Source organism: Staurois parvus, unplaced genomic scaffold (genome assembly GCF_062004578.1).
Source record: "Staurois parvus isolate SC_StPar_1 unplaced genomic scaffold, SC_StPar_1.0 ptg000277l, whole genome shotgun sequence".
Taxonomy (NCBI): domain Eukaryota; kingdom Metazoa; phylum Chordata; class Amphibia; order Anura; family Ranidae; genus Staurois; species Staurois parvus.
Genome location: NW_028318073.1, coordinates 1539015 through 1553368, shown reverse-complemented (window position 1 = coordinate 1553368; position 14354 = coordinate 1539015). Strand labels below are relative to the sequence as shown.

The 14354-nt window shown below is 39.3% G+C and overlaps 1 protein-coding gene across 6 annotated transcripts in view; it reads left to right on the top strand.

The window, feature by feature from the left end:
- Window positions 1–14354, top strand: part of MAP4K3 (mitogen-activated protein kinase kinase kinase kinase 3) — a 478522-nt gene that overhangs the window by 270109 nt on the left and 194059 nt on the right. For 3 of the 6 annotated variants that reach the window (XM_089681773.1, XM_089681771.1, XM_089681770.1), the window contains 3 exons: window positions 4783–4861; window positions 9824–9882; window positions 10895–10957. In XM_089681773.1, the coding sequence (XP_089537899.1) occupies window positions 4783–4861; window positions 9824–9882; window positions 10895–10957 (201 nt within the window). The remainder of the gene's footprint in view (window positions 1–4782; window positions 4862–9823; window positions 9883–10894; window positions 10958–14354) is intronic. The other 3 variants (XM_089681775.1, XM_089681774.1, XM_089681772.1) reach the window with 1 other exon arrangement.

Here is a 14354-nt window from a genome sequence, read left to right as displayed (position 1 = left end):
TCATTCCTCGCTTTGTGCAGGGAGTGTATCCAATTTTTCCAGAATAATACTCTGTAATATTAGATGACACGGGTTGTTACCTTGTTTAGGAGTATTAACCCCTTCAATAACTGCAAAGCCTAATCTGCAACAGTTATGTCCTGCTGACCAAAATTTTTTTTACCACAGATGATGTAAAATCACCTGCCCTAATGCTGCTTCTGTGTTCAACTATAAGGCCTTATTCACATTGGACATTTTGCCAGCTCTCCTAGTAGCCTTTTCTCCTGGCAGCAGCATTTTGGCAAAAAAAAAAAACCGCTTGTGTAAGTGTGTAACGTGTTTAGGTGCGTCTAGTGCTTGGGGGCTAATTCATTTAATTGGCCACACTAATATATTTAGCTCAAGTGTTAAACACACCTAAGGTTAATGACCGTTTTAAAAACATCACGCATTATTTCTGCCAAAATGCTGCTGCTCCTGGACGCTCTGGCAATGGGTTTTTTTTCTGCCTCTAAACTCCTCTAAACACCTATGTGTGCATGGACACATAAGCTAACATGCAGGGGTGTTTAGAGGCAGGAAGAAAAAAGGCCAGATGCCCCTAGGAGCAGATGAAAAAACGTCCAATGAATTTGTGTGAATAGCAGATTGCTCTACTTTTATTTTCTAAGGTTATAGAATATACTGTAAGCAGTGACTTGCTCATTGTCTTCCTGTATATTTTCAAGTCTTTATATATCACTTTGTGGGCTAATATGGACATTATAAACCAAGAATTTTTTTTGCAGCAGTTACAAGTCTCATCATAAGAAGTTATTCATGTTTTTTTTCCATCTTTTGCCGCAAACCATGTAATTCAGAAGTTGCTTAACAGTACTTTACTTTTTTTTTTTTTCTTTGTGGCTAGGTCACTATTTATTAGTAACTATTAAGCTATCTGCAGAAAAAAAGGTCGACAGATACCAAAAACAACTGTATATTTAAGAACTATGTTTCTTGGAACTGTAAACTCCACCGTTATATTGTTTACAAATAACTCTGGGAAGGTATAATTTCTGGCCAAAACCTGTTTCATTGCAAGTGCATTGATATTATTGTCATTCCCTATTCTCTCCCTTGTCATTACTTGCATTTGGGAAGATGTATTATTTGATTTCAAAGCCCATATTCTTGAAATTCTGTAGCAAATAGTATATGCATTCTGAGTTGTCAGTCTCAATTGTGCACATAGAAGCTACAGACAATGAGAATCTTGCTTTGGAGAACTGTTATCTTTGTGAAGGCAAAACTTTTTATTTAATTTTGGATAAAGTAAGGGAAGGTTATAACTCCTGTCAGGGCTTTTTTTTTTTTTTTTTGCCATCTGTGTTCCATTGGGGAGATTTTTTTACTTCCTGTCCCACAGTTACTACAGAAACTGATGGAAATCCTTTGTAGTTACCAGAACTGGTGTCTCCATTAGAAGATTTTCCCTCTATTCCTGTTCTGGTGACCACAGAAATGGTAAGATTTTTTTTTTTTCACTTTAGGTGATAATGGTCACCTAGACAAACAGAGAGTGTGAATCTCCCTAATGGGGATGCAGACAGCAGTTTTAATCCCTCTACACTCTAAATCTTTACGTTTTGCCTTTAGTTAGACTTTAATACATTGTAAATGAATGGATTCACAGACTTCCAGATACACACATATATATAATATATTGTATACAGTTAGGTCCTTATATATTTGGACACAGGCAAATTTTTAGATTTTTCAGGTAGTTACCAAAACATATTCAAGCAATACTTCTATGATGGATATGGGCTGAAAGTGCACACTCTCAGGTTTAATTTGAGGGTATGTACAACCAAATTGGAGGAAGGGTTTAGGAATTACAGCTCTTAAGATTAACCACCCCCCCCCCTTTTTCAAGGGACCAAAAGTAATTGGACAATTGAATATAATCATAAATAAAATGTTCATTTTTAATATTTTGTTGAGAATCCTTTACTGGCAATGCCTGCCTGAAGTTTGGAACCCATGAACATTACCGAAGACTGGGTTTCTTCCTTTCTGATGCTTTGCCAGGCTCTGTCTGCAGCTGTCTTCAGTTGTTCTTTATTTGTGGGTCTTTCTGCCTTTAGCTTTGCCTTCAGCAAGTGAAATTCACACTCAATTGGGTTGAGATCAGGCGATTGACTCAGCCATTGCAGAATATTCCACTTCTTTTCTTTCAAAATCTCCTGGGTTGCTTTTGCACTGTGTTTTGGATCGTTGTCTATCTGTATTGTGAAGCACTGTCCAATCAACTTTGCTGCATTTGGCTGAATCTGACAGTATATCTCTAAACACTGCAGAATTCATCCAGCTGCTTCTGTCTTTTGTCACATCATCAATAAACACCAATGACCCAGTGCCACTAGAAGCCATGCATGCCCATGCCATCACACTGCCTCCACCATGTTTTACAGATGGCGTTGTGTGCTTTGGATCATGAGCTGTTCCAAGCCTTCTCCACACTTTCCTTCCCGTCATTCTGGAACAGATTAATCTTAGTTTCATCCATCCAAAGAATGATTTTCCAGAACTGGTCTAGCTTTTTTGGATGTGTTTTGGCAAAGTCTAATCTGGTTTTTCTATTCTTCAGGCTTATGAATGGTTTGCACCTTGTGGTGAACCCTCTGTATTTGCTCTTGTGAAGTCTTCTCTTGATTGTGGACTTGTGGAATGATATGCCCACCTCCTGGAGAGTGTCCTTCACTTGTGTGGATGTTGTAAATGGGTTTTTCTTTACCATAGGGAGGATCCTGCGATCATCCACCACTGTTGTCTTCCATGGGCGTTCATGCCTTTTTATGTTGCTGAGCTCTGATGGATTTGTTTTTGAAGCCTTACAATGTCCTGTTTCATTTGCATGGACACCTTTGAACGCATGATGTAGGTTCACAGCAATAGATTCCAAATGCACCACACTTAGAGTCAACTCCAGACCTTTTACCTGCTTAATTGATGAAGAAATACCAGGAGTAGCCCACACCTGGCCATGAAACTGCTTTTGATTCAATTGTCCAATTACTTTTGGTCCCTTGAAAAAGGGGGGGTAGCTAATCATAAGCGCTGTAATTCCTAAACCCTTCCTCCAATTTTGATGAACATGCCCTTAAATTAAACCTGAGAGTGTGTACTTTCAGCCCATATCCATTATATTACTATAGCTTGAATAAGTTTTGGTCAATACCTGAAAAAACTAAAATTGTGCCTGTGTCCAAATATATATGGACCTAACTTTATGTATTTGTCTATACAACAGCAGTAATTCTCTTCTGTAAATATGGGGAAGTAAGGTTCAAATTCCCCTCTCTGGCATTTTCTACCCTATGACAATGGCTAGTGTCCATGAAAATTGAACCAGGAATAGAATCTGCCAAATATGGACTTGAAGGCCAAAATGCTTTCAAATTTGTATTCAACCAGTATTTTCTAAAATATATTTTTATAAAACTACACAGCATACATCTTGCATTTGTATGTGAAGATATGATTCTATCATCTATCTGTATAGTCTACTATGCAGTTCAGATTTACTGCAGTTGTCATTGCAAGGCAAGGGTGTACTGGTATAGCCATTATTTTTACATCATCAAAATGCATTAGTCTATACATCTTTGGCTCATAATGTGCAGACAATAGAAATGCTCTGCCTTCATACAACATTGGAAGTATATGGAAAAAAGGAGTAGATCTAATCCCCCTCTTCACATCAGAGGACAAAACCCCTGCCTTTAAAGTGTTACTAAACCCAGGACCCTGCAGTCACAATATCTGGTCTACCACAGTACACAGAACATGGAAATGCAATTAATTTAGTAAATATAAACTGCTAAATACCTTTTCTCATCAGCAGTATATAGCAGTCTTGTGACTTCTATCAGTGTCCAGCAGAACACTGGTTAATCTTGTAGGAGGAGTTTTCATTCTGCTGTAGGAGGATGCAGATCCTCTGACCCTCTGTATGGACAGCGCTGATTGGTCCTGTGCTGATCACATGCACTCTCCCAAGAAAATAAAAGCTCTCTGGCAATACACACCAAACTGAGCATGTGCAGAGTGTCACTACATGATGTGTCTTATCAGGAGATATATAGGGGACACTGGAGCAGGTTACTTGCTGTGTAATGGCTAGCTGTGTTATGCTTTAAATGTTTTTGTTAATTAAGCGTGGCAATTTACAAACTAGAACAGCAATCTTCCTGGAGTTTGGATATTTATTTATTACAGGTACTTGTATTACACTGTCAATTTACATATTTTTTTGCACATTCACATCAGTCCCTGCCCTCAAGGAGCATACAATCTAAGCTCCCCAACTCACATTCATTCATACATACACATACTAGGGCCAATTAACCTACTAGCATGTCTTTGGATTGTGGGAGGAAAACCGTGTACCTGGAGGAAACCCACGCAGGCACTGGGAGAACATACAAACTCCAGGCAGGTATCTCCAAGGTTGGGATTTGAACCAACAACCCTAGCGCTGCTAGGCAGAAGTGCTAACCACTTAGACACTGTGCTACCAGACCCAAATATCTTTTTTTTCTGTATATTTTTCATTCCTAACTTATTCACATTCATATTAGATCATTATTACTAATTTAAATACTTGAATTTAGATTTTCTTTATATTGTTAAGTTGAAGTCTAACTCTGAACTACATATTATTGCATGTTGTTTTATATACCTATAACATAGAATGTGGTAGGATTTTTTTAATGACTTGCAAGGTTCAAGCTAAAATAGTATTGTTTTTTCTTCCAGCCTGCTGTTGTCGTTCCTCACAGAATTCACTCTACAAGTAGGAGTGTGAGAGAAGAAAAGACACGGTCAGAAATTAACTGTAAGCATTAACACATTGTACTTGTAGTATAATGAATGGTATTCATTATGTATAGTTTCTTTATTTGTAGGGCTGAGACATTGTGTTCACATTTGCTAGCCTGGTTAATGCATAATGGGGTTTGGGGTTTTTAATGTTTTTTTTTCTGTTGGAGATTTCAGAAGTGAATTCTGGGTTCTGCCAGCTATGTTGTCTTACACTTTTCGGATATTGTCTATAATGCATAAAAGTTAAAGATCTGTTTTTTTCATTAGGATCCCATAAGAAAGAAAGAGTGTGGAGGATCTAAAGGCTGTTACCAAAATTGAAAAACAAAAAATATTTCTTGATTAACTGACCTAATAATTAATAGTTTCTCCCCAGTATTGGAAATGCTGTGGTCTGTCCTCTCCTGTGCTGCTTCTCTCTGTTTTTTCTAATTTCCTGCAACTGTGAGATAGCAGCAGTTAGGAAGTTAAAAGATGAAATATGGTTAAATAAGTTGCAATAAGTTCCTACCTATTTGTGTACGTTGCATCCTAAACTCCAGCGAATTGGTACCAGAAAAACATTTGCCTATATTGATTATAAAGCATCAACATCTTGGTTAATGGTATAAAAATAATGGTTTTCAATCAACTTTATTTTAAAAACTGTTGTTTTGTGCCTCTTTTTGTACTATGTACACTATACAAGAACTTTTGTCTATTGAGAGACAAAGGATTCTTAGAAAGCTGGGTTATGCTGCTGCCTGAAAGATAATTGGAAACTAGAAGACAAAAACTGTAGGCCAGCTTGAGGTTGGTATACTGCCTCTTCTAAACACAGCATGCTCCTTTTTGCTAGTGTCCTAGAGGAAATTACACCTTTCCCAGTTCTGCTTTCTAGCCTTTCTCTTCATGTTATTCTTCAACCAACAGCTGCTGATTGATTCATATCAGGCCTCACTGGTCTTTGTGGCATGCATGCAAGTTCAGCCATCAAACACCATTTAATTCCAGCTTCTGTGCTACTGGATCACTGTGGCAGCCCTACCAAGCTGTGCCTGCATAGGGTTCGACTGGTACTGCCCCTTGGGTGCTGCATCTTCCCTAACATGCTTCTCTGTATTTCTGGCCTTTCACAGCAGTGTGGTTTCTTTTTAAAAAATGCTTTTGATTGACCTTGCCTCTGAAGAACTGATTTTGTAATAACCACTTAGGTGGAGAATGCCTTGTGGTCTTGGCTGACCCTTGGATGTTGTGGTGTCAAGGGTTACAAGCTAGAACTTTGTTTTCTGCCCCTTCCTTGTTTCCTTGCTTCCAATTTACCTACATGTCCACAGTGCCTTGCAGTACTTCTCGAACCTCAAAGCCCTCTATGCATTGAACTGTATCCACAAATTCTGCATAGAGTCCCTGCATTCATCCATTACCTTTCTGCATCAGGGGGAATGCCTGGCTTCGGTGGACATTAGAGATGCATGTCTTTGCATTCCCATTTTTCCTGCACACTAGTGCTACATTTGGTTCACTTTCAAACCCTCCACCTACCAATCTCTGGCCCTTCTTTTTTGCTACTCTTTTGAAATTTGATGCTCATCAAGGTGCTGGCCCTAAACTTTGCTTCTCTGCGATCTCAGAGCATCCCAGTGATAGGATACCTGGACAAACATCTCCTGTGGTAACAGCCGTTACGGACTGTGGAGGACAACATTTCAGTCATAGTGGCAACTCTTGATAGAAAAAGAGAGAGCACACAGACGTAACGCAGTTAATCTTTTAATAAATTAAATCATAAATCAGTGCATTTACATGTACTTTATGGCATAATGCAAAGTATCTATCACCGTGAAGGTACAGCTAGGAACAATTTATCCTTTTTGCTGGTGAAGTCACTCTGACAGTCCTGAAGCATGAATTGGATGGCATGAGAGTCCTTCCACACCTTTAGAGAGAATGTGGTATTGGAATAGAATATCCCCATAGAGCCAGACTATTTTATTTATTTATTACAGGTACTTATATAGCGCTGTCAATTTAAGCAGCGCTTTTACATATATTGTACATTCAAATCAGTCCCTAACCCTCAAGGGGGGTACAATATAAAGTCCCTAACTTACATTCATACATACACATACTAGGGCAAATTTAGACAGGGTCCAATTAACCTACCAGCATGTCTTTGGACTATAGCTTAGAAACACATGCAAGTGTATAAGAAAGTAACTCAGTTACCCCAGGGCAGCAGCTCTGTTTAAGACTGGAGGCGCTGGAGCTGAGCACAGCTGGAAGGGAAACAGAACACAGAGCACTAACTTAGAATGAGGGACGTCAGGGTTGCTATAGTTTCTTTAATATATTGAAAACTCATATATAAATACAAACATTTTTTATATGGGACCCAAAGGTGTAATGGGTGGAAAGCTCGCCTCAAAATCATCTAGACATGTGATCCACTACATAAATAAATTATATACAAGATAGAAGAAATCAAGGAAATGGACACCACACTGAGCAAAGTATCCCCCAAGAGTTCAAAATATCCAAAATTTTATTCCATTCAAAAATTATTAAAACAATTCAGAAATATTTGCAAAAAACACACTCTTCCATAACCTCACAGTTATTAGCTTTTGTACCACTTGCATCACCCTTTCATATTGTAAGCTCTTATGAGCAGGGCTCTCCTAATCCTCTTGTATTTTATTGTATTGTAACTGTACTGTCGCCCTTTCTATTGTAAAGCGCTGCGCAAACTGCTGGCACTGTATAAATCATGTAGAATAATAATAATAACCCATTAAAAAAATTAACAACATTGTTCCCCACATAAGCGCCCCAAATTAGACTACTACTAAATTAGATCTACTTTTCTTACTTAAAGTGTTACTAAACCCACAACAGTAAACTCAGTATTTATGTCTTTATATGCAGTAAAGCATGCTTATTATACTGCCTGTGAAACCTAAAGGGTTAATCCTCTGTATTGTGTATAAAGGCTGTTTGATCCTGACTTCTCTGATCCTCCCCTTCTTCAAGAACCCCCTCTTATCTCCTGATAAGACATATCGTGTGGAGTCACTCTGCACATGCTCAGTTTGGTATGTATAGCTAAAGAGGTTTTTTTTTCTTGGAAGAGTGCATGTGATCAGCACAGGGCCAATCATCGCTGTCCAGACAGAGGTCAGGGGTTCTACTTTTTCCTAGAGCAAATAGAAAACCCCTACAAGCTTTAAGCAGTGTGGCTGGACAGTGATAGAAGTCACAAGACTGCTATAACTGCTAATGAGAAAAGGTATTTAGCAGTTTATATTCATTAATATAATTGCACTTCCACGTTCTGTGTACTGTGGGAGACCAGATATATTGAATGCAGGGTTCTGGGTTTAGTAACACTTTAATGAAACATCCTATATGGGGATTTACAGGTGAGTGTCATCTGAAAGTGCTGCACAGCCCTAAACCTAAAATATATTGAATATATATATATATATATATATATATATATATATATATATATATATATATATATATATACACACACACACACAACTTGATCACAATTGCCTTCATTTTCAAGCGGTTCTAAACAGATTATGTTGAAGCTCTGAAAGCAACATCTGCACAAAAACACAATGAACTTACCCCAACAGGGTTTAATGTTCCATATCAGCATTGTTTCAAAGGCGGTTAGTCCAGCATGAATGCATTATACCCATTGTACCCATTTTTAACAGGCGGACAACTCAGACTTTACTGTTGCCAGTTTTGGACAGTGTTGTTAATGGCTCTGGAAGTTTCCTACACTTCTGTTTTCTTGTTAGCTTGTTAATCTGTGTTGCCCAACTTTCTTTTTCAACTGTGTTTTTTAATGTCACAGTTGTCTTAAGAGTCATGTGTCCTTCAATGGATGATAGAGAAAACAGGCTTTTTGTACTCACAAAATACCTTTGCTGGAATCCATTGAGGCACAACGATGCCACAATTCCCATGCTTAATGGTCTTGGTACTGCTTGCTACCAGCTGGACGTGTTGGATAAGGGAGGGGTTATACACTAAGGGCTCGCCTACAGTTTTGGCCATCTAGTGTCTAATCCTCCTGTAGGCAGCAGTATAACCCAGTTGTCAAAGAATCACTTTTCCCTTAATTACCTTTGGGAATAGGATTTTTTAGTGAATATAAAATACCCCATTTTTACAAAAAAACATTTAAAAAAATAACAAAGGACTCTCAAGGCACAATGCCTGCTTTGAGACCTTAGTTTTGAAACTTTGAACTGAGTTGTCTAGTAAAAAAAATGTGTCAATGAAATGAGTCTGTTACAGTACATGCATGTGTCATGTTCAACCTGAACTATTAGTTCTCTAAACAATATATATTTTTCAACTAATGCTCAAAGTTGGGATCGCCACATAATTTATATTTCAAACTATGTGATCAGACAAGAATTATTGTACACATTTCTTTTTTGTTCTCTCTGTAGTGATTATTGACGCTTTCTAAAATCTCATAAAAGAAACCCAAGCTATTCAATACAATAGTACAAAGCTTAAAGGGAGTCTGTAACAGCTCATTAACACTTTGCACATGACAGCAGCTTCCTGCACTATGGGCTTTTCCATAATTATTATATGATGTGCCTATTATTTTTTACTATGCTTGGCTCACTGTCATAATGAAGCTGGTATACGCTTCTGATGTTCAAACCTTGCAAACCTGTGTTAAATTTGGAGGCACTGACTACTGTGTTCTGCAGATTAGTTGCCCCTGATCCATGCTCAATTAGCTCAGCAAAGGTTAGAATTATTTGTGAATATCAGTAGTTTGCTTTCTTTTTAGGGTGTTTTACTAATTTGTTCTGGCTCATATAAAATAGTTCTATTCTTTTAGAAGAAATCCTTGAAATTAATAATTGTTTTTTTCAAGAAATTTGCACATATTGTGGAGCAATTAAACTAGAAATATTGACATTTTTCCTTTATATCTCCTCTTTTTTTGTAGTTGGACAGGTAAAGTTTGACCCACCAATGAGGAAAGAAACCGAGCCACATCATGAGTTGGTGAGTAGTCTGGGATTATTAGTTACCTCACTTTCAATGACTGATTTGTATTCTAACACCACAGAGACCCACCAAATCATAGTCCCCTTCCAGGTGTATATTGCTGTACATTGTTAACTGTAGGCTGTGTAGTTTTAATTTGTGTGAAAGTGCTCTAAATGCTTCACTTATAAACACTATGCAGAAATCTATTCTTAGCACAATTTTTTTTTTAGCCGTCTTAAAACTGCTTTTCCCTTTTTTGTTCTCTATAAAGATCCTGCATGTGGCAAAAAAATTAAGAAGGTCAGACAGATTGCTTCTATTATACTAATGCTTTTTAAGTTAAACTAACTTTTTAAGTCTATTTCGACGAGTTATATGGTCCCGCATGAAGGTACCCATACGTGTATTCAAATTGCCCCACATTCTGAAAGTCTCCACTCAGAGTCTCCAGTTATGTATCAATCTGACTGTATATGGAAGAATGATCATTTGATCAACACCAGTGGGCTAGATTTCAATCAGACGAGCTGTAAAGTATTGAACAATTTCCTTTTTGTCTCTTTTAATAAGAGTCGTACCTTGCTATGGTTATGACAATCAGCTGAGAAGCTTTATCCAGTGGTGGATGCGCTCGCTAGGTAAAAATCAGTTTTCTTAGGATGTGATCCTAAGATGTAATGGAAAGGTCATAAGTCATCGTGTATGGGTACCATAATTGGTTTGAAGTGCTCACAAATTAAATAGCTGTGTGGTTATGATTTATTTGAGAGTATCTGCAGTTTTTCAACTAGCACCTTCATTTGTTGAATCCACTAACAAAATACCTTTGTATTTTGTAATGATTTACACTTACTATAGAAAACCAACTATAAGAGAAGCATGCCCATTATGAGTGTTGGCCTTGTGCTGTTAGACAGCCAGCTGCCTGCTTTTGTTCTCCTTTACAGCTTGTGAGTGATATTCCCTGTTGTGTATGTGCAGCTTTCAATCTTACTGTAAATAACTTGGGTATCTGTCTGCTAAACAGCTCAACAGGGACGATTTTTTCGACAGTACAGAAGAAATATACTACACTGCAAGATCTAATCTGGTATATTCTCCTTTTCTTTGTAAACTTTAACTTTGTGTCCTCTTTTCTTGGCTTGCAAAGCAATCTAAATGTTTTTTTTAATATTTCAAGAGTATACACAGTACAGTTCTGTCTGTACATTATGTATTGTCAATATTATATATGATGCCTAGAGTATACAGAAGAGATCTTCTAAGAGCTAAGTGAAAGACCAAAATCATCCTAATGGAACTGCAGTCGTTTTTGTCAACTGAATTATTTTTTGTTCAAAAGTCTTTAAAAAAGTTATAACAGAATTTGCACCCATTGCAAAGGTTTTGAAAACTATTCAGGATTTTGTAAAGTGAGAAGACAGTTGTAGCTTTGTCACTATCTTCTTCTAAATAAAATTTCATAGTGTCCCGTGTGATCAAAGCAGTTGGGGGTGGGAGGGAGATTTATCTCTGTGTCACTTATTCTGCTGGGTATGTAGATTGTGGATTTGCTTTGTGAACAGACATTTTTTTCAACAGATCACTTAAGATTAACATGACCACCAAAGTTGATATTTCTCTAGGTGGTAGTCTGAGTTGTGCTGAGCAGCCATGGTTGTCCAGACTGAACTTGGGATCTGTCCCTTCTCTCAAAATACATGCAACACACATTTATCCTGCACTCTGTTGAAGTTTGTTTTTGTTTTCTTGTGTCACCTTTATTGTAACAGCAACAGGGCTTGTAATGCACAGTCTGGACTTGATTTCTGTTCTGCTGCATATCACCCCTGAATGGGACCTAATCATGATGATTAAGCCCCTCTCAATAGCTAAAATTCTGTAGAGGAGAAGTGATGGCCTGCGGGAGAGACCGGGCATTGTAAGCCCTGTTACTGCTATGATAAAGTTGGAACTTCAGCAGAGTGCGGCTTAAATTTTTTTTACTTGCATATAAAGGTTATAATGGGAAATCTAAAAAGGATCCTAGAGTTTCAGAAGTAAAAAAATATTAAATATTCATATGCAGTCTTTCTTCCGTAGTCTGAATGTTAAAGCTATTTGGCTATACTTCTCCTATGGATCATAGGAGTGCAGTTCGTTCTGCACTCCTGTAACATGTTTTCAGTCAACAGCAGAATAAAACCTGCTGTCAGCTGATGTCACAGAGCCGGTCCAGGTTCTGAAAAAATCCTGACCATGTGGTCAGGATCCATCCAGAAGCCTGGACTGGCAGCTGGCTTAGTCTCTCCGTGAGGTGCTGAGAGCCTGAGCCACCACTCCCACTCTCTCTACAGCTCAGGACTTGAGTGAGCACAGCAGGGGCAGAGCAGAGAGCTGGTGACTGGCAGTAAAGGCTCTCTGCTCAAAGAAGGCTGAGAACCAAGTGGATTGCTCAGGTCTCAGTGGTGGGGGACAGATGCAGCATTGGATTGATGCTGTATCCACCTAGGTGAGAATGTAGGTTTGTTTATTTTTCAAACTCAGACTTCTCTTTTAACAAGTAGTTTTAAAAAAGCTCAGTTCACAAAAGCAATCATTTTTGCTTTCAAAATAGGTTTTTTTTCAGTTTACTAAAGGCTTTACCTCACAGATCAGATCAATTATTAACAGTTGGGTATTTTGACAGTAAAAGTCAGCTCACAAAACATTACACATGGGTTATCACTCATCAGAATATGGCTAGCTTCAAGCAATATCTCTTTTGAGCACACTAGCAAACTACTGTAACAGTATCCCTGCTTGTGAAAGGTACTTGCGTAAAAGTACTGTGCATGTTCTTTAAAATGGTAATAGAGCAGCCTGAAGCATATTAAAAAAATTGCCAAACCAACTTTCTTGCTGTCAGGTATTTCTCTTCATCTGTTAAAGCTGAGATGCAAGCAGATATTATTATCCACCAGCTATTTATTTATTAAACAAATTTACTTATTTTTCATAGAATAAATTCTTGAATTTAATTCTGCTGCCTAGCAGTACTTATACTGGGACAGGGTTCTACTGCTCCTTCAGTATCAAATCACAGACTGAGAAGAGTTATGTTATGGACCAGGCTGTATTGCTTTGATGCCCAATTCCAGTTTGGGAGCTCCCTTCTACTTTTCTTCCTGCATTAGCAATGGGCTGTCTCCTGTACTGCGCGCCAGCCATGTAGTGACATAGGTGCCATTTTCTACATTATTTTAACCAGTTTCGCTGGTAGAGAATTGGTAAAAAAAAATTTTTTTTTTTTAGTGCACAATTGTATACGTGTACTGTTTCAAGATACAAATGGTCCGCGTTCATACCTGAACTACCTTCCAAACGTTGCATAACCAGAAAACCTTCCCTCTATTGTTTGGGACTATTATATGGCAGAAACCAATATGACTTTAATTGATACAAAATATAACTAGTAACAAAATGCAAAAGATAATCGACAGAATGGCAGCTGATAGTCATATATACTGTGGCAGTGCGGTATCCTGCCAGGGTCTACATAGAGATTATGACCCAGGATTCTCAACCAGGCAGGTTGAGGAGCTCCAGGGGGTTTGTTCAGTTCACTGTTCCTCAGACCGTTGGAGGGCCGGACTATAGTTTAAAAAAAAAACTATGAACAAATGCGGACACAGTACAGGAGATGACCAGAGACTGTGGACATACAACGGCGGCGGGAATACTGGGCCGGCCACTCCATAAGACGCACAGACATTTCCCTCCAAGTGTGTCTTATGGAGCAAAATGTACAGTAAATGCAGGGCACCTTGTTGGGTCAGATCTGTGTACAATGTAAAGAGAGGGGGGGAATGAGGAGGGGGGGAGAGAGAGGGGGGAGGGGGAGAGAGAGAGGGGGGAATGAGGAGGGGGGGAGAGAGGGGGGGAGAGAAAGGGAGAGAGAGAGAGAGTGGTGGAGATGAGAGGAGAGAGAGAGAGAGTGGGGGTGGATGAGAGGAGAGAGAGGAGAGAGAGTGGGGGGAGATGAGAGGGGAGAGAGAGTGGGGGTAGGAGAGATGGGGGGAGGAGAGAGATGAGAGGGGAAAGAATAGAGAGGGGGGGAGGGGGAGAGAGAGGGAGGGAGAGGGAGGGAAGAAGAGAGAGGGAGGGGAAGAGAGAGAGGGGGGAGAGGGTGGGGGAAGAGAGAGAGGGGGGAGAGAGAGAAGAGAGTAGAAGGGAGACACAAGGCTGTCTGGAAGTGTGGGCGGGGCAGACACAGGTAGAGAGGACGGGAGGAGGAGGGGCAGCTTTCTCTCTGCTCTCCCGTCTGTGTGGGGGGGGGGGGACTGTCAGCACTGGGGACTGCATATGCTGACAGATCCCCTGCAGTGCTGAAGGGGGGAGCGGCCGTGGGGGAGCATACAGTAGCTGACATGCAGGAGATGGATAGAGGAGGTGATCGGTGGCACATAGAGCAAAAGAGAAATGCATGGTCCTCTATGTGCCACCCAGCCCCCTCTCCAGCTGGCTCC